Source organism: Hyperoodon ampullatus, assembly GCF_949752795.1.
Source record: "Hyperoodon ampullatus genome assembly, chromosome: 4".
Lineage (NCBI taxonomy): Eukaryota > Metazoa > Chordata > Mammalia > Artiodactyla > Ziphiidae > Hyperoodon > Hyperoodon ampullatus.
This window is the reverse complement of record NC_136917.1, coordinates 24,938,476-24,961,830: the sequence shown is the minus strand read 5'-3', so window position 1 is coordinate 24,961,830 and position 23,355 is coordinate 24,938,476. Positions and strand designations below refer to the sequence as shown.

Sequence of the window (23,355 nt, the reverse complement as noted above, 5' to 3'; positions counted from 1 at the left end):
ACCTATGCCTCATCGTCCCCCATCCCTGCATCTGCCCCTACCCTGGGTGTAGAAACAGGATCCCTGAAGGCACAGCCCTTCCTCTGCATGCACGAGATCTGCTGCTGGCCGACACCATGCCCAGACCACTTACTCCACCTTAGCTGCCCAGCCTGACCCGTGTCCCCAGGCCAGTGCCAAGGGCCACATTACTTCCTAGCAGCACTGAGGGAGGGCACCCAGCTGTCTCGACCTGGTCTTGGCCTCTGACAGTCCAAGGAGATTCTCCCCTGGTTGGGAAATGGGGCAGGAATGAGACCCTGTGTTCTCAGCAAGGGTGTGCGGGGGCTAGACAGGGTGACCTTGGCTGAGACCTGACCCTACCATGGCTCAGCCACCCCGTCCTGGGCTGTGCAAATAAAAGGGCCATTGTCAGCCTGGCGTGGGTTCGAAACCGAGGCCAGCGGCCAGTGGCCTTCTGCTCCCCAGCCTGGCGTGTCTCCCCAACCCAGAGGCTCTGCACTGGGTGACCTCAAACAAGTCATGGCCCTCTTTGGGGAGCCCTCTTCTGAGTATCTCCCATTTGTGCCCTCCTCACCACCCCGACCCAGCCTGCAGCCTGCTTCCTACCCCAGGCGCCTGCCATAAGGTTCCTCCCTAGCCCATACCCATCATGACTCCCCTAGGTCCCTGCTCACCACCCCAGGGAAACCGACAGTGACAGTCCAACATAAACAGAGCTATGATGGAGGATGCTGTACCTGACCCAGCCTGGGGAGATCAAGGCAGACTTCTCAGAAGAGGAGGACATTTACATTGTTAGATTGAACAGTGGGGGAGGGAAGGGGGGATGGGAAAAGAAGTCATGGTCTGTGTGTGCTACAAGTAAGAGAAAGCCCGAATACAGCCCCCTGAGACATGTGGGTCCCTGGATCCTGTGAATATGTCACCTCCCATGGCAAAAGGACTTTGCAGATAGGATTAAGTTGAGGTCCTTGGGATGGGAGATGATCCTGGGCTATCCAGGTGGGCCCAGTGTCATCACAGGATCCTTGAAAGTGGGGAGCTTCCCCACCGTGGTTGGAGAGATGCAACATGAGAAGGACTTGATCTGCTGTTTTTGGCTTTAAAGAGGGAGGAGGGGGCCTCCGGCCAAGGAATGTGGGCAGCCTCTAGAAGCTGGAAAAGGCAAGGAACAGATTCTCCCCTGGAGTCTCCAGAAAGGAATGCAGCTCTGTCAGTACCTTGATATTAGCTCAGAGAAACCCATGTTGGACTTCTGACCTCCAGAACTAGAAGAGAAAAATTTGTGTTGTTTCAAGGCCCCAAGTTTGTGTCGATTTGTGACAGCAGCTAATACAAAGGGGTTCAGTGTCGCAGTGATATGGTCCCTGCCTGGCTGGAGACAAACGAGGGAGTGAGCACTGGTGGAAAACGGTCGCAGGACAGAGACCCTAGGAGCAGGAAGGTTTCCAAGGAGGTGACTGAGGTCTGGAGGGAGAAGGAGGCATCTGGTGGAAGCCCAGTGCAGTCTGTGCCACTCTGGCCAAGCCACATGTGACATCTCCATGCCTCCATTCTCTCATCTGTAAAATGGGCACAGATCCCAGTACTGCAGATTTCAGCCAGGACACCAGGGACAATGCCTGGTGCATGGTAGGGGCATGACATGGTGCAGAGATTCTTATTAATTAAGAATGGGTAAGTATTTTGCCATTCCCCACAATGCTGTGAGGCAGGCGTCCATTTTACAGAGAGGGAAACTGAGGCTGGAGGAAGGAAAGTGACTTTCGGGTGGGGGCGTTACAAAGCCCCACAAGGTTGAGAATGGAGTCAATACCAGGTAAGCAAGGTTCCAGGACCCATGTGCTGAGCCCTGAGCAATCAGGATGAGCCCCCAGGTTGTGGCTGGCATCCCTGCTCCAGTTCCAGCACCAGATTTTCCTTTGGGGGATCATCTCCTGCACTCCCAGCTCAAATGTCCCCAAGAGTGGGCACCAACCAAGGCCCAACCACTTAGAATCGTCAGACATTCAGCAAACCAGGAAGAGTCAGCTCTGAGACTTTTGCTGGGAAAGGGACACCCACTTCTTGCCTGAGCTAGAGGGGTGTGAGCCTGGAGCTGCAGGTTGCTCCTGCCAATGGCCAGGGAGAGGCCGGCGCAGTGGGACACTGAGCCAAGAGAGGCAGCAGCAATGCCCTGTGCTGTTTTTGGAGGTCCTGGATCCAGCTGTGCCTGAACTCCGCCTCCCCAATTAGATAAAGCTGGTTTAAGAGGCGTTTCTGTCACTTGCTGTGGACAAAACCAGCTTACAATAAGCCCGTTTACATTTTATTCAAGCGGAGCCTTTAGAATCCAGAGCAGGGGGTTCTGCAGGGGCTGTAGGAATCACACACACACCCTGATGTGCCACTGCGTCCAGGATGCAGGTCATGGCCTGGTCCAGAACGCTCAGGGTCACCCGATCCCATATTACTCAAGCCAGAAGAATGCTTGTGATAGACTCCATATGAACTTAGCATCTGCAGCCCTTGGACTAGACGTGAAGCGCTCCAAGCTGTGGGAAGCAAGGCCTTGCTTGTTCCCTAGTGGGGCATACGATGATAACCAAGGCAGCACTTAAGACTCGGCCATGGCAGATAGCATGGGAGATCTCTGAACAGAGCTGGGCATTATAACGCTCCCATCATACGCACGGTCCCTGCTCCAAACGCCACCCACGGCTCCCCATAGCCCCCGGATGGAGTCCAGGCTTGCCGGCCTGGGTTTGAAGCCCTTGTTTCTGGGCCTGCTCAATTCATACCCCTTCCCGCAGCTACTTTACCACGATAACCCCGAATGTCCCCACCCCATCCCCTTCCCTACAGGGGACAACGAGATTTTTACGCAGGAATCTGGCGGCCACGTTTGCGGCAGAAGGTAGGGCCCGCCCTCAGCCCAGAGGTGAATTCTGATTGGTTGAGCAGAGTTGACGAGCTGTCAGGCACAACCATGTGATCCAGCACTGGCCAATGGCCTGTTGGGGGTGGGGTTTCAAGGAAACTCACAAATGCGGCCTGTGTCTGGAGGAGACCCAGTATAGCTTGACGTATGAGTTTCCTGTTTGCTGCTTTAACAAAGTGCCGTAAATTTAGCTGCTGAAAACAGCACACATTTATTACTTCTGGAGATCAGGAGTCCGACAGGAGTCTTACTGGGCTGAAATCAGACGTATTTGGGGGCCTTTATTCTGCGCATCACGGCGCTCAGTATTGTTGAGTGCGTGGCTAGTTTCGCAGACATTTGTTGCTGCATCCCGGCTGTGTTCTTGCTCCTAGCACACAGTCGATCCTCCACCAGCATCTTGATTGAGGGATTGCATGGTGGTCTCCGTCCCTGACAGGCTGAGAGGTGGAGGGACCCCACCCCCTTTTCCGGGGGTGGGGGTGGGGGTGGGGCAGCCTTGGTAAAGCCCTGAAAGCTGATTACCCAATTTGGTAAACGTGCTACTGGTTCAGGTAAGAGAGAGGCCTGCTTTTGGAAGTAGGCCTGGTCGTGTTTGGGATAAAGGGGCGTGGGGGCAGTAACGTTGCCTGAAATTCCACACAGACACAGAGAGAGAGCGAAAAATGTTAACCACTGGGGCGTCTGGGTCAAGGACGCGCGGGGCCCTTTGTATTATTCTTGAAACTTTTCTGCAAGTTAGAAATTGTTTAAAATAACAACTTTTGAGCAGCACTCAAGGGACATTCATCAGGAGAGAGAGAATGGAGGCATCCATCTCCCCCACTGGCTTCCCCGTCCCTGTTCTGACGGCTTATTCCTGAAAGATTCTTTGAGCAGGTAGAAATGAAGGAAGTTGGATCTAACATGATGGTGACTACCCTCCTGGGGAATAGCTTGGGGAATATCGGAGGTTCTGGGGCTGCAGGGTCCTGGGTCCTGGTCTGGGTATGGGTGACTCAGGGGTCCACGTCAGGCCATTAGAACAGAACTCTGAGGAATTACTGTGTGTGTTTATATCTCCAAACCAACAAATCAAAAATAAAGTTAAAAAACCCATTCCACAAACTAAAACATATGAATTAAAAAGTGAAAAAAAGAGGAAAAAGCACAACTCAAAAAGTATCAACAGAAATAAAAAACAAACAAACAAAAAAGCAAATGGGGCTTCCCTGGTGGCGCAGTTGTTAAGAATCCGCCTGCCAAAGCAGGGAATACGGGTTCGCGCCCTGGTCCGGGAAGATCCCACATGCTGTGGACCAACTAAGCCCGTGCGCCACAACTACTGAGCCTGCACTCTAGAGCCTGCGAGCCACAACTACTGAGCCCACGTGCCACAACTACTGAAGCCCGCACACCTAGAGCCTGTGCTCCGCAACAAGAGAAGCCACCGCAGTGAGAGGCCTGCACACTGCAACAAAGAGTAGCCTCCGCTCGCCGCAACTAGAGAAAGCCCGCGCGCAGCAACGAAGACCCAATGCAGTCAAAAATAAATTAACTAATTAAAAAAAGCAAATGAAAAAATAGAAATAAAAACCACAAACCAACAAATATAAATAAAAAGAAAAAAAGGACATAAGAAAATATTTAAATAAAAGAATAAAAAGCAAACCCAAAAATGCATGAGCAGATAGCAGTGTACTCATACCTGTTGAAATAATGCCTGGTGGAGTGGTGACCTGCCTGCAAGGTGGGTAACAGCACTGCTTTCTCCAGCTCCAAAGCCTCCAAAGGTCCCTCCCAGAGGCTTGATTTGAACCCAAGTCAGTGACTTGGGGGGGGTGACATGGTTCTGTCCTGAGGGGTTACCTCATAATCCACTTTCAAAGACTTTTCAAGAAAATGCTGAGAACCTATCAGGAGGCACCTGTGTCTCACTGCACCCCGCAATCAGAGAGCCCTGGGGTGGCCAGGGCACCCCTCACAAATCTGTCCCATCAGTGGCAGCAGCAAGGTGGCCACCAGTCACAAATGGATGCCTGAGGCCTGAGAACCTCAGGAACACTGGATCACACGCAGACAGTGGCCCGATTTCTTGAATTCAGATGCCCCAGTCCCAGGGTGACCAGCAAGGCAAGTAGCCCAGATCCAGAGGTCCAATGGTGGAGTCTGCTATATGACCATGTTTGAGCCTCAGTCTCCTCATCTGTAAAATGGGAGTCTTCATTTTTCCTACATCATGGTGTTTGTATGAGGATTAAATTTCAGGCCTGGCACATCCTGAGCTCTTAGTTTTATAATATACAAAACCCCATATTCTTGTTCCCACTGTATCCCCAGCACCCTGCGTGGGCCTGGCACTGAGGTGCTATTGAGCACCTACTATATGCAGGGTATTGGCTTCACATATTGGGAGACACCACTGATAACTCCTGGATCCAAGAGTGGCCGTGGCGGGGGGAGAGGGAAGAAGGCACTGGGCAGCCGGGTGCAGCAGGAGATGTCCCCCAGGACAGGGTCGGGACAGCCTCATGAGAAGCAGGTAAAGAGAAGGGAAGGTAGGAATGACACTCCCAGCAGAGGGCATGACCAGGCAAATGCCCTGAGGTGGGATACAGATTGGCCCACCAATGGGGGCGAATGAGACTGGGCTGGGGAGGGATGGGAGAGGGGCAGATAACTCAGGGCAGGCAGCAGGGCCCAGTGAGGAGGTGTTTTGGGTACCCACAGGTGCCCCAAGCCTAATCCAATCTCACAACCCTAAGAGGCAGTTTCTGCCACCTGCCCAGAGAGGTTAAGTGAGTTGCCCAGGACCACAGAACCAGTGTGACTTGGTGGGATTTGAACGCATGCCCGCTGACTCCAAGGCCTCTTGGGCAGTACCTCATAAACTTCTGCAGGATGGGGAATTCCCTGGCAGTCTAGTGGTTAGGACTACGTGCTCTCACTGCTGAGGGCCCAGGGTTCAATCCCTGGTTGGAGAGTTAAGACTCCACAAGCTGCGCGGCAAAACAAACAAACAAAAAAACCAAAAAAACCCACACCAAAAAAACAAACTTCTGCAGGATGAATGAATGAATATATGTCTTTGCTGTGAAACAAGCCCAGGGCGAGGCATTAACGGCCTGAGGCAAAAGGCCCATCCTGGGGGACGGGGCGGGTGGGTGTTGCCTGGTTTCCCAGCAACAGGGTTGGGGCGCTCTCTGGTGGTCAGAGCAGGAATGGCTTGGAATCACTGAGCCTTGAGGGGTACAAAATGGCGGCTGGCAGACAAATCCCTGTTCCTAGTCTCTTGACATTCAAGGTCCTTTATACACAGGCTCCAATTTGTAATTCCTTGACACTCGTGCTCCAATGCTCCCTTCAGCAGGAAGCGCAACTCCAACCAACTCCTATTCGTTCTTCAAAGCCCTGGCTCCAATGTCCTCTCCCCTGGGAAGTCCTGTCTGTCTCCCCAGGCTGAACCAAGGCTACCCTAGGGACTCATCCTCCGGCTCAACCTCACGGGGCTGGGGGGCATCTGCAACCAGCTCTGTCTCCTCCAGACATGGAGTACTTCAGAAAACCACTTTTATTGCCTGATGAGTCTGTGATTGCCCCTGCTGTGTCCTTGCACCCAGCAAAGGCTCTGGCATACTACAGGAGCTCAGTGAAAGTTTGTCGAGTGGATAAAGAAATAAGTGCATGATTGGCCTGGAACTAACCTCAGAAATGACCCTGGCCTGCTGATTAATTTTTGGGGGGGTTTAGGTTTTCTGTCCTCTTCTCGCCCGAAGGCATCATGGAAACAAGGCCATACCTGGCAAGCCTCAGACTCTCTTATCCCATGTGCCACACTGAGGCATGGGAGGGCAGCCCTCCTTGATTCAGGAATGGGTCTCCTGTCTGTATGCATTCAACGAATGTTTATCGATTGCCTGTGTGCCAGGCACTGTTCTGAGTCCAGCCGGGAACAAGATACAAAAATCCCTTCTGCGGTGGAGCTGACCCTACAGTTTATCAGGCAGAAATAAGTGCTATTGCGGAGGGCGCCTCAATAGATGGACATTTGAGCAAAGACTTGAAACGCGTGGGTTAGGAAGCCACGCAGGTGTCTTGGGAACGGTGCACCGGGTAGGGGCACAGCCAGTGCAAACGTCCGGAGGGGAGAGCGCTCAGGAGCGTCCCAGGAACAGTGAGGACAGAAAGGTGAGAGAAAGGTGGGACTTGGCAATAAGAGAAATAATGAGGGAAGCGGGGACCTTTCTAGATTTGTAGAAGAGGAGGGGCTCGGCCCCGCCCAAGACCCGCCTTCGGCCTTCCCCGCAGTCTTCGGCCCCGCCCCAACCCCACCCCGGGCCCTGATCCAGGTTTGCCAAGGGTACTCGGCCTCGCCCCCTCAGGACCCGCCCCCCTCTGCCATCCCCACAGCCTGGCCCCGCCCCGGCCCTGCGCCCGCACCTAGTTTGCCCCTCGGCAGCCACCGTCGCCCGGGCCACCGCCCGCCGCGTGCGCCGTCTGCCCCGCTTCCACCGCCCTGCCCTGTCTCACGCCGTGCGTGCCCTGCGTGCCTTGCGTGAGCGTGCGCGGGAGCGTCGGCCGGCGAGGGAGCAGCAAACGGCCGGTGGCGGGCGGCGCGTGCCGCGCGGGGGGCGGGCGGCGCGGAGGAGGCGGCGGTGGCCATGGCCGAGGCGTCACCGCAGCCCGGACGGTACTTCTGCCACTGCTGCTCGGTCGAGATCGTGCCGCGCCTGCCGGTGAGGCCCAGGCCGGGCGGGCGGGGGCCTTTGCCTCAGCCTGAGGCGAGCTGGCTCGGACGGGGAAACTGAGGTCCCCGCGGAGGGCCCGGAAGCGGGCGGCCCTGGTGGCGCAGCGGGGCTGGCGGCCGGGAGGGAACGACGCCGGCCACGAGCGCGGTCGGCGCCGCGGGCGCCTCGTGGGAGGGAGTCGCCGCTCTCCCGGGCCCGACGGCGGCCCGAGCCTGCGTTCTTCTGCCTCCCGGGGGTGGGGGCCTGCACCCAGGTGGGCCCTGCGTCCTCGCCCGGGTGGAGGCCGCGGGAGGGCTGCTCGTGAAAGGCTCGGTTTCCAGACCCCTCAGCCCGGAAGTTCCGAGTCGGTAGGTCCAGGATGGGATCAGTGCCCCCGCTCCCGGCCGACCCTCCCCCGCTGCACGGGTGGAAGACTGAAGGCACGGCGCCCCAGGGCGGCCCCGCTCCCGGCATTTGCCGCTCGGCTAGCTCTCGGGGAGCAAGAAGCGGGCGGTGCCCAGGGGAAGGAGCTGCAGGTGGCAACGATTGATAGAGCACCAGCTCTCCTTGGTCACCTGGTTGATTTTAGAGCCAGCCTCTTAGTCCTGCCTTTGCAGCTGTGGGCTTCCCCGGGGGAGGCAGGAGGAGTTGGTGGACATTATCCCAGCTTCAGAGGAGAGTGAGCTAGAGTCAGGGTTTGGAGCGGAGAGGAGTGCCTGGGCCCAGGAGGAGAGAAAGGGGAGAGGTGGTGTGGCTTCCAGAGGCAAGGGGCTTGGCGGGGGGGCATAAATCGAAACCCTGGGTGCATGAGCAGACTTGAGGAGCTGAGACTTGCCCCACTCTCCCACTCCAGCGTCCCGGAAGAAGTCCTCCTCCTGCCTCTTCCGGCTCCCTGCGCGCCCCAGCAATGGGTCTGGTTTTCTCAACTGGCAGGAAGGGGCTGGTCGCAGGACAGTCCCCAGCCTGAAGGAGCTGCACGCAGCCCCTCGCAGCTGTTGTGAGCCCCGGACAGGCCCTGGGTCTCAGGCTTACCCCAGAGTGGCCTGTCCAGAGCCATCGGGAAGCCTGGGGCCGAGCAGTCTGTGTTGCTAGCTGTTCTGGCCTCCCGTCCTGGGGCCAGCCTGGGGCCCGGGTCCTGGCCGAGAAGGACCCTGACCTTTTCCGACTGTCACTGGGCTAGCGAGGTTTTTTCTAGTCACAGGATCCAGCGGTGACAAGGTAGCCATGACCTTTGCCCTCCCAGTTTATAGGGAGCCAACGCTGAACAAGCGATTGGCAAATATTTGATCGGGAACGTTGGTAAATTCTGTTAAGCTCAAATAATGGCAGGGAGGGGACCGGCGTGGGGTTTGGGACGGGATTCGAAGAGGCCCAGTAGAGTGGGTGTCTGTTTATGAGTAAGGGGCGCACTTGGTGTTCTCAGGGGCAGGAAGGTGGGCTCTTAACGTGGTGACGTTGGAAGTTCCCCGCCAGCAATCGCGCTTCCCGCCACCACCACCACCCCCTGCCCCCCGCCAGCACGGACTTCTGTTCACGTGAAATTGGCCCTAGGTTGGTGTGCAGTGAGACGCCGGCTGGTGTTGAGCTGCTCCTCCTGACCTGCTGTCGTGGCCCTCTGCCCGCCGGCTTCCTCCCAGCAGCCCAGACGCCCTGGGCCTCGGTCTCCTCGCCTGTCAGATGGGTTGGCGAGGGCACCCCTGTGCTTGACGGGCGCGCAAGGGCAGGGGGGGCCCGGGAAGCCGGGGAGGCTGGTGCCTGCCTGGAGCGGGCGTGTGGGAGCAGGAACCGGACCGGCTGGCCGACCCGGAGGCCTCTGCGCAGGTGCGCAGGCCCAGACTCGATTCCCCCAGGAAACGGGAGCACCGGGGACGAGGTGGACATGGGGCGTCCGCGGGCGGGGCCCGCGGGTGGGTGGACCAGGTGGCGTTTGGGGTTCAGCCCACCACCACGGGTGGCCTCGTTGAGGCCTGCTGTCCTGTGGATGGCCCCTGCCTTCCTCTCAGAAGTGTCCCTGAGCAGGGTCGGAGGACGGGGACAGGACCTGGCAGCTGCCTCGGAGGGCCATCAGGGTGAGGAGAGAAGGCCCGTGTGCTTCCCCAGCATTACGCACCTGCACCTACCTAGTCCTCCACACAGAGCCGCTGGGGAGCAGGCCGGGCCCCCGCCCGCCCGGCGGTGTGCTGTGCCTCTGCCGAGGGCGCCCATTTTCCCCGCTGCTGCCGAGGGCGCCCATTTTCCCGCTGCTGCTGAGGCCCAGGGAGGCTCAGCCCCAGGCCTGGAGTTGAGACCCAGGGGCCCAGAGATGAGGGCTGCCCCACGGGGCCGACCCAACGGCTGCTCCAGAGACAGCCGGTGCAGCGCAGGGCGGGAGTCTGGGGATGCAGCAGGGGGCTGAGCCCCGGAGGGGTGGCTGGACGAGGGGCGCCAGACAGAGCCACACCGTGGGGCTCCCCGGCTGCACCTCCAAGCCTCCCGGCGCCGTTGGAGGCTGAAGTGAGGCGCACCCCCGGCAGGGTGGCCCCGCGTGTCACACCGATGGGAGCTTGCCGGCACTCAGCGGGCCCCAGGCAGGTGATGCGAGGCCCTGGGACGGTGCAGCACCCCGGCATTCAGCAGCATGCGTGGGGCTCACAGACGCTGGGGGCGACAGAGGAGCGTGAATGCGCTTTGCGGGGCAGCTGCTAAGACGCAGAAGAGAGTGCTGTGGGGTGGGAGCACTTGCCCACGGGGTCTGGGTGGGCCCCTGGGCCCAGTGACATCTGAGGAGGGTTGCCCCTGGGGGCTGGTGAGCCCAGGCTGGGAGCACGAGGGGCTGCAGGGGCGTGGGGAGTCTCATCACGTCTGTGTCTGGACCTGAGCTCACATATCCCCTGCAGCTCTGTGCCCCAACCCTTTCTGGGGGCCCTGGGCCCGCCAAGGCCAGCGTCTCTCCAGCTCCCACCTCATCGTCCCCGGCTTCACCACACGCGCCTGGCCGGGGACCCTGGGTCTGCACGTGGTGTGAAGGGGCGCGTGAAGGGTGAGGCCTGTCTCTGAGGGCCCCAGCTGGCCGAGCACAGGGAGCAAACGCTCAGTAGATGTAGCACTTGCTGTCTCGCTGTCTGCCAGTCGGCCGCTGTTGCCGTGGTGATGATGACAGGATGGCCCCTTGCCGGCCATCTCCTCAACACGAGGAGTCTTTGGCTAGGAACAGGTGCTCACGAGCTAGGGTCCTGCCGAGGGAGACAGGCCCTGCCCTGTGGGGGGTGAGCACTCCATCCTGGGGTTTCCACCGCCTTTATTACACAGTGATGTAATGAAAATCTCAGGGACACGCCCTTGGAGGAGAGCATGGGAAGACCAGGGTCTGGGCCTTCCCCACCGCCTGCGAGCAGAACCCGGGGCCCTGCCTGAATCACTGGGTGCGGGGCGATCGCTGCTCAGTCAGGCCACTCAGTCTCAGGGCGTGGGGCTCTCCGAGGGTGGAGGGCGCAGAGCAGGGCCTGACCACAGCCAGCACTGAGCCGCAGGACAGCCGCGGCTGCCGGATTCCAGAGCCTGGGGTTGAGGCCACCCTCCGTTTGCAGATGGGGAGACCGAGGCTTGCAGCCGGGAGGTGATGTTTGAGCAGACCCAGCTTCCAAGAGGGAGCAAGCCAGGTAGATATCTGCTCGGATCGAGGGGACACAGGGGACAGGGGACAGGGGATGGCAGAGGCCCAGAGATGGGTGGAGCTGGGAGTGGGCGTGGCCGGGCTGGGTTGTTCAGGGGCTGCAAGGTGAGGTGGGGAGCACTTGGGTTCAGGGAGACACAGGGACCCCAGAGAATGGCGAGGTGACAGGCTCTCAGGCACCCAGGAGCAGTGGCGAGCCTCAAGAGTGGAAGAGGGGGTGCCCGATCTCCAGCAGGGTGTGGCGACGGCCCCGCCCTGGCTCTTCTGGGCTCACCCTGGGGCAGGGTGCGGGCCTGGGGCAGGCAGGGTCCCCAGGAGAGAGAGAGACGCTTCTCACGGGGGTTCTGCCAGGCTCCAGTGAGGTTCTGGACCTGCCTGCTGAGCCAGGTCAGACCCTGGTGGTGTGGGCAGGCCAGAGTCCTAGCTTGGCTGTGAGCTTGTGTTCAGGGGCCGTCTGGTTCCCAGCTTCCTAACCTCGGTCACCACAGACTCACCTGCAGCCACGTTTGCCTGTGTCCATTGCCCTCCCCCCGGGGGCTCCCGGAGGGGGTGAGAACCCTGGTCACCAGGTCACCCATCACAGAGCCTCCTGTGGCCACGTTTTGCACCCTGTGAAACGTTGAAATAAACAACAGGTTGAGGGCTGGCTGGGGGGCCTTAGGAGGAGCCCCTGAGTGATGTCCCCGCTGGCCCTGGAAATCCCACGCCAGTGACAACTGTCGTGGCCACTTACTGTTTAGGGGAGCCTCCCCTGGGCCCCTCGCCCCTGCTCAGGAGGGCAGAGCGCTGCCATCCCTGTCATTTCTGGCTCAGCGTTATTGCGATACACTCCACCCATTTAAAGCGTACACGTTGGTGTGTTCAGTCCACTCAGAGTCCTGAAGCCAGCAGTCACCTCTGTCCAAGTCCAGAACATTCCGTCACCCCAAACAGAAGCCTTGTGCCCATCAGCTGTCACCCCAGCCCCTGACAGCCACTAGTCCACTCCCTGTGTCTGTGGATTGGCCTGTTCTGGACGTTTCCCATCAATGGAATCACACACTGTGTGTCCTTCTGTGTCTGGCTTCTCTTACTGAGCATCGTGTTCTCAGGGTCCGTCCACGTGGTAGTGAGTGTCGAGGCTTCCTCCCTTTACGTGGCTGCGTGATGCTCCTGTGTGTGGAGGGACCATGTGGTGTTTATCCGTCATCCACTGGTGGACACTTAGGTTGTGTCCGCCTTGGGCTGCTGTGGACGTGTGTCTCCGTTGCCCCTGGTGGGCGCCTGGCAGTGGAATCAGGGCCGTGGGGTGACTGACTGTTTTCCGAGGACGCTGCCCCGTCTCATGCCCCCACCGGCCGTGGAGGGGCTCCGATTTCTCCAGCTCCTCCCTGCACTGGTCCTTGCCGGCTTTGTGGGTCCAGCTGTCCGGGCAGGTGAAAAGTGTGTCCCGCTGGTTTCGGGTTGTGTTTCCCTGTTGCCTGTGTTGTGTGTCTGTTCTTGGCTTGTTGCCACTTGTCTATCTTGGGAGAAATGTCTGTTCTGATCCTCTGTCCTTTTTTTTTTTTTTTTTGAAGTTTTGAATTTTATTTATTTTTTTATGCAGCAGGTTCTTATTAGTTATCCATTTGATACATATTAGTGTATGTATGTCAATCCCAATCTTCCAGTTCATCACACTACCATTCTCTCTGGCCGTTTTTTAACCAGGGTTTTTGTCTTTTTGTTGTTGAATTGTGAGAGTTCTGTAGGTATTCTGGATACAAGTCCCCATCACCTGTGCAGCTCCAGCCGCCCTCCCCGTGGCTCAGACAGTGTCCTCTGATCCTCGACCTCCCTTTGCTTTCTGGAGCGGGGCAGGTGGGGGGACACGGTATGCACCGTGGTGGTCCCGCCGTCCGCAGGGTGGGCCATGCCCGCTGCACCCCGGCGTCGCTTCCCGCAGAGGGTGGCAAGGCCAGCGGTGCCCTCTGCTCCCGGGAACCATGCCTCTCCCCGTGGGTACGCGGCTGGCCTCGGGTGGAAGGACCTCACGCTCGCGGCTCAGCTCCCTGTTTGTGTGACTTTGGGACGTGTGGCCTGGGCCCGGTTCTGGGCCTGAGTGGCGGCTTTGGTGCTCAGACGTCTTGCCGTCCCTGGGGCGGGTCCCCCTCTCCGCTTCCTTGGAACATCATGGTCTCTGCCCGCTGGCTGTCCGGCCTGGGGAAAGCGAGGGCTGGGAGGGCAGGTGGCCGGTGTGGATGGAGTCAAGCTCCAGCCTGGTGTCATGGGCTGCGTGCTGGGGCTGCCAGAATGTTCCGCAGGCCGGTCCCTCTGCCTGGGTGGTGCCTCCCACCCTCAGTGGCCACCTTCCTGGGAGCGGATCTGTTCCGAGGCCCAGATAGTCCTGGAGCCCCGCTAGTCACTCTCCCAGCCCTCCTTTTTGTGCGTGTGTGGGTGAGGGTGTCACAGAACATTCTCGTGTCCCCCAAGTTGGGAGAGTTCGCTGAACCCATGTCAGCTAGCTTGTTGATGGATGCGGCTGACTGGAGGCCCCGAAACTGTGACTTCTGTCACTGTGGGGAGCACTGGCTGATGGACTCGGGGACATGGGAGGTCGAGGAGGCCACCAGAGAGCTTGGAGCCCACCTGCGAGGGGAGTATCGGAGAGTGTAGCCACGGGCAAGGGCATCTGTGCGCCAGCCCTGCCCGGGGCGGCCCGGCCGGACCTGGCGGGTTCCCGCCCAGGGCCTTGAGATGACGCCCATGCAGGCCCTACCTCAGCCCCGAGATCACACTCGCTGCCCTCTCCTCCTGCAGGATTACATCTGTCCAAGATGCGAGTCTGGCTTTATCGAGGAGCTTCCGGAAGAGACCAGGTAAGGCTGCCCCCGGCACAGACCCTCGGCCCGAGGGTGCGCTGGCCGAACCTGGTAAGGGGGATGGGGGGCCGTGATGAGGGCCGGCGGCTAGACCTGGGTGGGGGGTGGGCTGGACCCCCACCCTTAGTTTCCTCAGCCTCCTGCCTTGGGCCCTGGGCAGGGGCTGCGGAAGGCGGCCTGAGGCCCATGGGTACGGGGGTCCCGCCTTTGTCCCGCTGCTGACGGCGCCTGTCCTCCCAGGAGTGCAGAGAACGGCTCGGCCCCCTCCACAGCCCCCGCGGACCAGAGCCGGCAGCCGTTCGAGGTGAGCGGTGAGCGGTGGCCTCTCTCCCCGCCCCCCCCTCCGCGCCCCCATCCACGCGGTCACGGCCCTCCTCTCCGCAGAACGTGGACCAGCCCCTGTTCACGCTGCCGCAGGGCTACGGGCACTTTGCTTTCGGCATCTTTGACGACAGCTTCGAGATTCCCACCTTCCCCCCCGGGGCACAGGCCGACGACGGCAGGGACCCCGAGAGCCGGCGGGAGAGAGAGCAGCACTCCCGGCACCGGTATGGCGCCCGGCAGCCCCGCGCCCGCCTCACCGCGAGGCGGACCACCGGCCGGCATGAAGGCGTCCCCACGCTGGAAGGGTGAGGGGGCCCGGGGGCGGCCGCGGGCGGGACGCTCCGGGCTTCGAGCCCACCCCACCCCGCTCAGGCAGAGCAGCCAGCTATCCTTCCAGGAGGTTCTGTGGGCACAGAGGTGTGGGTGCTGGCTCAGGGGCCGTCCCCTGGGCAGGGCGGTTCCCCAGTGGGTCCGGCTGGCCCGAGGAGCTGTGTGCCCACTGCCTGTCTGCCCCCCCCCCGCCCCCCCATCATCCTTCTCAGAGGGGCCTCCGCCCCGTGGGCATCTTCATCTGCTGAGATGCGCAGGTCCACGCCCAGACGAGCCGTCCCGGGTGCAGGCGAGCAGCGGTGTGCGGTGTCTGGTGTCCCTGCCCCTCCCGTGTGCGGGATCGTGAGGACTGGAGGACCTAGTAGGCCTGTCCCAGCCCTGCGGGAGACGGGGCTGAGCTTTCGTGGGTCTTTGTAGATGGAACTTGACTGCAGGTAGGCCGAGGCCTGTCCAGCTCAGGACACAGCCTGGCTCACTGTGACCTCAGCCGGCACGTTTCAGGGCCGCCACGAACAGCCGGGCTGATCCCACGGTTCCTCAAGCCCCTGGGATCCCCCACGGTGCTTTCCCCAGTTTGCAAAATGAGAGTTGGATGCAGTCGTGCATTGACAGGCGCCATGCAGGCCTCAAGGAGACCCTGCCTTTGGGCACCTTTCGTGTTTGGTTCTTATTATTACCAGTTGAAAAGCCAGCCCCTTGACGCTGGCCCCTCCCTGGGAGGTCGCTAACCTTGGGCCTGGCTGCTCTGTTCCAGGATCATCCAGCAGCTGGTCAACGGCATCATCACCCCAGCCACCATCCCCAACCTGGGCCTGGGCCCCTGGTGAGTAGGTGGGGGGGGTCCCCCTGTGCCCTGTCCGGCCCCTCTGCCACTTGAACCCCAGACTTCTTTGCCCAGGGGCGTCCTGCATTCAAACCCAATGGACTACGCCTGGGGGGCCAACGGCCTGGATGCGATCATCACACAGGTACAGGGGCCTCCCTGGGGCTGGCACTGGGCACGACGACTTTACAGGCCCATGTTCCCTGGAGGACGGGGTGTCGTCTCCCACGTCCACGTCCCTGGTGGCACTTGTGAGGTGGGGACGTGACCACCTTGGGGCCTTCCACTGAGTATTTTGTCACTGGCGCCCGGTCCCCTGGTTGTAGCCGCGCGAGGATTTAGGGAGGTGCCTCGGCCCTGGGAGGTGCTGCCGGCCCCAGCTGTGAAGGGACGCTCACTAGATGAGCAGAAGAGTGGGCAGAAGCCCGGGGCTGGGCCTCCTGGGGGCAGCTGACCTCTGACCCTCGAGGGGGTCGGGCCCGGACAAACGGGGCCTCGGTGCTTTTGCAGGTAACCCAGCCTTGCATTTCAGAGCCCCATGGGGCGAGGGCTCTGCCCGCCCGCCAACAAGCTCCCGGCACTCTGGCCTCTTGTCTTTCAGCTCCTCAATCAGTTTGAAAACACGGGTCCCCCACCCGCAGACAAAGAGAAAATCCAGGCCCTCCCCACCATCCCCGTGACCGAGGAGCACGTAGGTACGTGCCCGCACCCAGCTTTCTCAGCGGTCCGGAGGCCAGTGTGCCCTCCATCCCCTGGGACACCTTTGGCGGGGGCTGCAGAGAAGCCCCCCTGAGAGCCCCGCGGCCTGCCCATTCCCACAGGCTCCGGGCTGGAGTGCCCCGTGTGCAAGGATGACTACGGGTTGGGTGAGCGCGTGCGGCAGCTGCCCTGCAACCACCTCTTCCACGACGGCTGCATCGTGCCCTGGCTAGAGCAGGTGAGTGGCGGGCCGGCCCGGGACCCTCCCCGCCCCGCCCGCCTCTGAACGGCTCCCCTCTCCCCTCTGTCCCCGTAAAGCACGACAGCTGCCCCGTCTGCCGAAAGAGCCTCACAGGACAGAACACGGCCACCGACCCCCCGGGCCTGGCAGGCGTGAGCTTCTCCTCCTCCTCGTCCTCCTCCTCCAGCTCGCCCGGTAACGAGAACCCGACCAGCAGCTCCTGAGCGTCCCGGCCGGCCCCCAGGGTGAGCACCGGGCCGCGGGCTGGGACTGCGGACGCCGCGGCGCCGCCCCCCCCCCCCCCCCCCCCGCACCCCTTGCGCCCACGGACTGCGGTGCCGCCGGGCCCACCGCGGCACAGGCTTGGAGGACCCGCCCCTCCCGGCTGTGGAGGGAGCCCGGCCTCCCCAGGGACGGGCCGGGCCGGGCTGGGCACATGCCGCCCCGGGTGTTTGACTCCCTTCCTGTTTGTCTCTGACCTCACCCTCTACGTGTTCGACGGCAGAAAGGTTTTTATAATTTTAAATTATTACTGGTTTGAAATAAATGGACGTTTGAGCTCACTCGCGGCCCTGCATGATCTGTGGAGAGACAGGGTGGAGTCGCTCGGTTGGGGTCCCAACTGCGTGGACAGGCCGTTGCACCCCACTCCAAGTTCGGTGGCCCGGGACCACCAGGACGACCAGCAAAACAAGGATGAAACTGCTCTGACAGACGTTTTTTAAAGGAGAAAATATGTGTATCTTGAAAGCTATTTAAAAATACATCTACTTAGAAAGAAAAGCAGGTGGTTGGCGTGTTACTTGTGTGCGTCGGGGGGCGCAGCTCTGGGCCGGGGAGGTGAGCTGGCCGAGCCCCCGCGGCTGGCGTGTCATCCACAGGCTGTCCCCCATCAGGGTCACATGGCTGCCTCGGCCAGTGAGCGTCCAGCCTGTGCCCTGGGAAGTGCCCCCCATATTGGTCTTCCGTCTCTGAAGTGGAAGGTGGCTGCTGGGAGGGGTGGGAGCCTCCCCTGCACCCTCTTGGCTCCACCCCTGCAACTCGGAGGAAGATAAACCCCCAGGAGGCTGATCGCACCCCACCCCCACCCCAGCCTGTACACCCTGCCGGATCTGAGGGGCTCTGAGGACACCGTGTTCGTGTCTCCAAGGGCAGCTGTGACAACTCACCAAAACCTGGTGACTTAAAACAACACGCTTATCATCTCAGTCCTGGGGTCACAATTTGCATTTTAGGGGCTAAATGCAGGCGTGGGCAGGGCGGGTCCTTCCCGAGGCTCCAGGGCAGCATTGGTTCCGCCTTTTCCAGCTTCCAGAGGCGCCGCATCCCTGGCTTGTGGCCCCTCCTGCATCCTCACAGCCAGCAGCGCAGCATTTCCCGTCTCTCTCTGCCTCTGACCCTCCCACCTCCCTCTTATAAGGACCCTGGGATGACACTGGGCCCTTCGGGAAATCCAGGGTCGTCCCCGTCTCAGGGACCTTAGCTTAATCCCACCTACGAAGTCCCCTCTGCCCCGGGAGGTGACACGTGCTCGGAGGCCCAGGACCAGGCCCTGCCAGTCTATGGCGGGTCGGTGTCCCCCAGCCTCCCTCACCTCGCTGCCTCAGGCACCCCAATGAGTTCCCAGGTCCAAGCCTTTGCTTGGCTGTGCCCGGCCTGGAGTGCCCTCCCAGACCTGGCCCCCGCGTGGCCGAGTCCCCGTCTCCAGCCTGGCAGGTGCTTTTTTCGAAGCCTCCCTGCCCTCCAGCTTGTGACTGGACTCCTATGGCCCCTGCTCAGCTCAGTGTCCCCTCAGACTCAGGGGCTCCCTGAGGGCCGGCCGCGTCTGTGGGGTCCGGCGGTGTCCCCAGTGCCCAGCACAGCAGGCGCTCAACGCATGTGAAACCAGTGAGTAACCAGGCACGGGCTCGCCCGGACCGGGCCTTCCCCGGCCTCGGTCTTCAGTCGCCCTCCCGGCTCGCGCGCCTCCTAGAATCTCGGTCCAGCCGTCACTCATGGATCCTGGGCCTCAGGAGACCAGGACGGGCAGGAAGTGCGTGGACGGGTGGTGTCTGCGTGCGGACTCCGCGCCTCGGGGCCCCCCGCCCGTCCAACGCCAGGAACATGGGCCGGCCGTGGTGGCGCCAGGGCACGGACTCTTAGGTGTTGTAGCCGTACTCCTCGATGCGCTCCCGGAACGTAGCGCAGACCCGCTTCGGGGCGGGCTGTGAGCGGCCCTGGGCACGCCCCTGGACACGCCCCCACCGGCGCGCGCCCCACGCACCCCAGCCCGCCCCGCGCACTTGCACTCACCGACCGGGAGTGGCGGCCGCGGCGGTTCGTGGCCACGTAAAAGCCGGTGTTCACGGCCTTGAGCGCCACGACGCCCACGCGGATGGAGCGCATCTCGAAGAAGACGCCTGCGGGGAGGGGCTGGGTCAGGGCCCGCCCACCACCCGCTCGCCCACCCATCCCGCTCTTCATTCATTCATTCGTGTGGGGAACATTCCCTAAGTACCTACCGTGCTCCTGGCCCTGTGCTGGGCGTGGGGACGCACCAGGGACCACGCAGGTCCTGCCCGCATCTGTCCCGAGGCCTTGGGAGTGACGGGGCGGTGGAGGAAGGACACCAGGCCAGGGGGAAGGCCTGAGGCAGGACTGGCCCTGATGGGTCGGGGGAAGTCACTGGGGAGAGCTCAGGCTTTTCTCTGGAGGGAAATGGGGAGCCCAGGGGAGGGCCCCGTTAGTCACGGATGAGAAAACCAAGCCAGAGGAGGTGAGTGCCTGCCAGGTGAGCTGCTGCTATCAGATGCAGACCCCCGGCAATGAACCTGACAGCTCAGCTAGCCACGGCCGTGTCCTGTTATGGGGGAGACAATTCCAGACAGGAGGTACGGCCCAGGCAACGGCCTGGGGGTGGGACACAGGGTGTTTAAAGCAGTGTGTTCAGGTCAGTGATACCCGCTAACACTGCTTGAGTGCCAACTGTATGCCAGGCATTGTATCCCACCAAGCCCACACAGCAGCCCCAGGAGGGAGGTGTGGACCGTGCCCACTTCCCCCAGGGGAAAACTGAGGCCTGAGAAGTGGCAGAGCCAGTTTCTCGGTCCCTGTCTGTGGATGGATGACCCTGGGCAAGCCCTGCCCCATCTGAGCCGTTTCCTATCCAGTGAAGCAGAGCTGGGGGACAAGCCCCAGCCCACACTCTCTGAGCCACACCCAGGCACTGGGGCCTAATCTGGAGTCAAGGCCTTGCCCTCTGGTGTTCAGTCTGGACTTGGATGCCTCAGGTGACGGGCAGCTCACCTCATGTGACATAGGACATTTGCACCTGCTAGTTCCTGGGTCAGGCACTCAGCTCCTCTTGTGCACGGCCAGCTCCTTCTTTATGAGGCTCAACTCAAGCCCACCTCCTCATTGTCACCCTTATCGCTGCCCAGATGGGGAAACCGAGGCTCAGAGAGAAGCAGTGACTGTCCCAGGTCACCCAGCAGAGCCAGACCTCACCCCCAGCCCAAGGCCACCCTTCCTGGCCAGGCCCACCACTGAGCAACCGGCCCAGCCACTCCCCCTGTCCTTGCCCTCGTCCAGTTAGCCTAATGAGGGCCTTGAGAGCCCCAGATGAAAGCAGGTGGGAAGAGCAGGGGTGATTATTTGCCCTGATGGTGGTGATTCAGGCAGTGGCCGGCAATGGCTTGGCTCCCCCGCTCCCCTGCCCGGCCTCAAAAATGTGGGGAGGGCTTCCCTGGTGGCGCAGTGGTTGAGAGTCCGCCTGCCGATGCAGGGGACGCGGGTTCGTGCCCCGGTCCGGGAGGATCCCACATGCCGTGGAGCGGCTGGGCCCGTGAGCCATGGCCGCTGAGCCTGCGCGTCCAGAGCCTGTGCTTTGCAGCGGGAGAGGCCACAACAGTGAGAGGCCCACGTACCACAAAAAAAAAAAAAAAAAAATGTGGGGAGACTGAGACAGGCCTGGGGTCACCAACCACCCTGGTCTCCCACTTATCACCAACCTCCTCCTTCTCCTTCTTTGTCCCTTCATCTCTTCTTGCCTCATACATTCCACACTTACTGAGCACCTACTGTTTGCTGGGCAGGGCAGCAGAGCTATGACTCCAACTCGATGAGGTTCTGGGCACTTTGGAGCCCTAGCTCCATGCCCCCACCTCCCACCTCAGGCAGGTAATTTGCCCTCTCTGTGCCTCAGTTTCCTCATCTGCCAAATGGGTGTCTAGGAAGACATAGAGGGGTCCCCAACTCCGGCAGGTCCTGAGTTTTGTTTTGCAGGGTGGGGAGTTCAGAGTTCAGACCCAGCTCTGCCCCCATCTCATTATGTACTGGGCCCACGGGGGCCCTTCCGGGAGCCTTAACTTCCCCTCTGTAAATGGGTCCCGTGACCCCAACCTCAACTATCTCACAAAGACCCTTCTGCTGAGCCAGGCCCGGAGCTGGGAGCTTCCCCTGTGACCTTCATCCCAACTGTCCAACCCTCCTTCCAAGTGGGTTGGACCCCATTTTACAGTTGAGGAAACTGAGGCCCCAGTCAGGAAATGACTTGGCTGACGCCACGCAGCCAGAGAAGCCTCCGGACCCTCCCTCAAGTGAGAGAGGGCCCAGCTCACTGCTGCTACTACTGCTGCCTTTGCTGTTATTGTCCGCCTATTTGCCCTGTACCCCTGCCCCCACGCAGCGCCCCCGGCTACTCACTGTCAGGGCTGTCGCGCCAGAGGGTGCCCTGCACGTGGCCGCTGGGTTCCACACACAGGAAGAAGTGGGTGGAGGAGAAGAGGCGCCGCCAGCGCACGTCGCCCTCCAGATGCGTGTAGCTGCACGGTCTCCGCGGACTGTTCGGGGTACCCGCGGCGCCGGGCGCCCGTGCCAGCAGTAGCCACGCCAGGCCCAGCCACAGGCGGCCGCGTATGGCCCCGCGCCCCGCTCGCCGCCGCCTGCTCTTGTCTCCCCGCGCGCGTCCGCGGCTCTGCCATTGCGAGATGGGGGGCAGAGTGCCCGGCGGGGCCAATAGGGCGCCTCGGGGGCGGGGCCAGAGCCACAGTGGGTGGGTCGGGATGCGGGGCGGGGCCGTGGTCAGGGCGGCCTGACCGCTCTGCAGAGTCTGGGACAGGCCAATGCGGCTCCTGGGGGGCGGGGCCAGAGCCGCAGGGGGCGGGATGACTCCCCACGGGGGTGGGGCCAGTACAGGGGTGGGGCCCATTCGGGAAAACACTCAGGTCTCCACGAGTGTTTGTTTGCCTTGCGGAACGGGGAGGGCGGTGCTTGTCCGTGAGTAGCCAGATTGGCCTGCAGGGGCTGCGGGAGTGTGAGTGTGAGAGAGGCGGGCCACAGAGACACGGCGGGAGTCAGAGCCAGAGAGAGGGAGAGACAGAGCCAGAGCCAGAGATATAAAGACAGAGCCAGGTGTACAGCACAGGTCTTGTAATAACCTATAATGGAAAAGAATCCAAAAAAGAATAGATATATATGTATAACTGAATCACTTTGCAGTACGCCTGAAACTAACACAACACTGTAAATTAACTACACATCAATTTTTTAAAAGGGTAAAAAAAAAAGAAAAAGAACCAGAAACAGAGAAAGACAAAGACAAAGAGACAAGAGACTGAGAGGCAGAGATAGACAGAGACTAAGATGGAGGGACAGAGTCTATGAGACTGCACAGGCGGAGATGGCTGAGACAGAGACAGAGACAGACAGATGTGTGAGAGCCAGAGAGCCAGGGAGAGACGGAGCTGCCCAGGGGCCAGAGGAAGTTCTGGCCCGAGTGCCTGTCCATGCCAGCCAGGCCCCTGGACAGGGGAATGCCCCGGGGGGCTTGTCTACCCTTCCAACTGGAGCTTCCTGAGAGCCAGGCCCAGGGGGCATGCGGCTTCGCTGAGGGGTGGGCCTGGGGGAAAGTGTGGGTGGAGGGCCAGGTGAACTGTTGGAGCATATGCTGTGCACACAGGTGTTGGACAGGAAGGTGGCCGATGGGAGGATGGACAGTTGGGCATGTCTGAGGCCAGCTGATGGGGACCGGAATGATGACCAAGGCCAGCACCCCGTCCCCAGCATCCGTCTCTGCATGTCCAAGGTGTAGGAATGGAGCCGCCCTGTTACAGACACACCCACCCAGTGCCCTGGGCCCTGCGAGGTCAGTGCAGTAAACCTTCACAGACTCAGAGCCAAGCGACATCATTGACAGGTGGGGAAGCCAAGGCCCAGGAGGGGCAGGGATTTCCCCAAGGCCCCACACAGGACACATCCCAGGGCTCCCTGCCTTTTGGCTCCTGGCGGCTCAGTTCTACAGCCATGGATGCAGGCGGCACCTTTAAATAGCACCGGGGTGAGGACAAGGTGACAACCTGCCCTGATGGACTGCTGGAGGGCCAACCGGTCCAGCTGGACGGTGTCGCCCGGATGCCTTTCTGGTGGCTCCGGGGATTCCCTGATCCATCTTCCTGGCCCCAGGAGGGCCACGCATGGGGTGTAGCAGACATCCAAGCCCAGGACCCCAGGACTGAGATAGGGGTCCAGCCCGGACTGTCTCCCCACACTCAGAACCCTGAGGCCAGCACCCAGGGGACTGGCCTGCTGGCATCACCTCCCCAAGCCTTGCCTCCTCCTGTGGAAAATAGGCCAGGAGAGGGAAGGCTGGAAGGATGGAATGAGATAATCCACGACCTCACTGGGTACTAGGAGAAACACCTCCACGTCCCGCCAGCTAGAAGCTTGGTCTTCCCTTCATAGACTGTCCCCACCCCACCTGCCAGGAGGACAAAATCCAAGGCCCTGTATGACCGGAGGGGACCCACGCCTGAGAAGACAGCTGCGCCCCAGGTGCTTT

At 60.9% G+C, this 23,355-nt stretch overlaps 2 protein-coding genes across 5 annotated transcripts; one reads left to right on the top strand and one right to left on the bottom strand.

Annotated features, from left to right (window-relative positions):
- The first annotated feature begins 7,514 nt into the window (after window positions 1–7,514).
- On the top strand, window positions 7,515–17,315 carry RNF126 (ring finger protein 126). 4 transcript variants are annotated; one of them, XM_079702230.1, is made up of 10 exons: window positions 7,515–7,638; window positions 14,060–14,118; window positions 14,362–14,425; window positions 14,506–14,750; window positions 15,530–15,598; window positions 15,674–15,743; window positions 16,200–16,293; window positions 16,420–16,535; window positions 16,616–16,783; window positions 17,044–17,315. In XM_079702230.1, the coding sequence occupies exons 1-9, from the start codon at window positions 7,564–7,566 to the stop codon at window positions 16,760–16,762; spliced, it is 939 nt and encodes a 312-aa protein (XP_079558356.1). In that variant the 5' UTR covers window positions 7,515–7,563; the 3' UTR covers window positions 16,763–16,783; window positions 17,044–17,315. The 4 variants fall into 4 exon arrangements, with proteins under 4 accessions (XP_079558356.1, XP_079558358.1, XP_079558357.1 ...); XM_079702232.1 differs by having other exon boundaries at window positions 14,611–14,750; window positions 16,616–17,315; XM_079702231.1 differs by having other exon boundaries at window positions 14,539–14,750; window positions 16,616–17,315.
- Window positions 17,316–18,546: 1,231 nt separating this feature from the next.
- On the bottom strand, window positions 18,547–21,726 carry FGF22 (fibroblast growth factor 22; the record flags this gene model as incomplete). Its single annotated transcript, XM_079701433.1, is given in 5 exon segments — window positions 18,547–18,595; window positions 18,597–18,676; window positions 18,680–18,742; window positions 18,831–18,937; window positions 21,222–21,726. Coding segments are annotated over 5 exon segments (804 nt in total).
- Window positions 21,727–23,355: the final 1,629 nt, after the last annotated feature.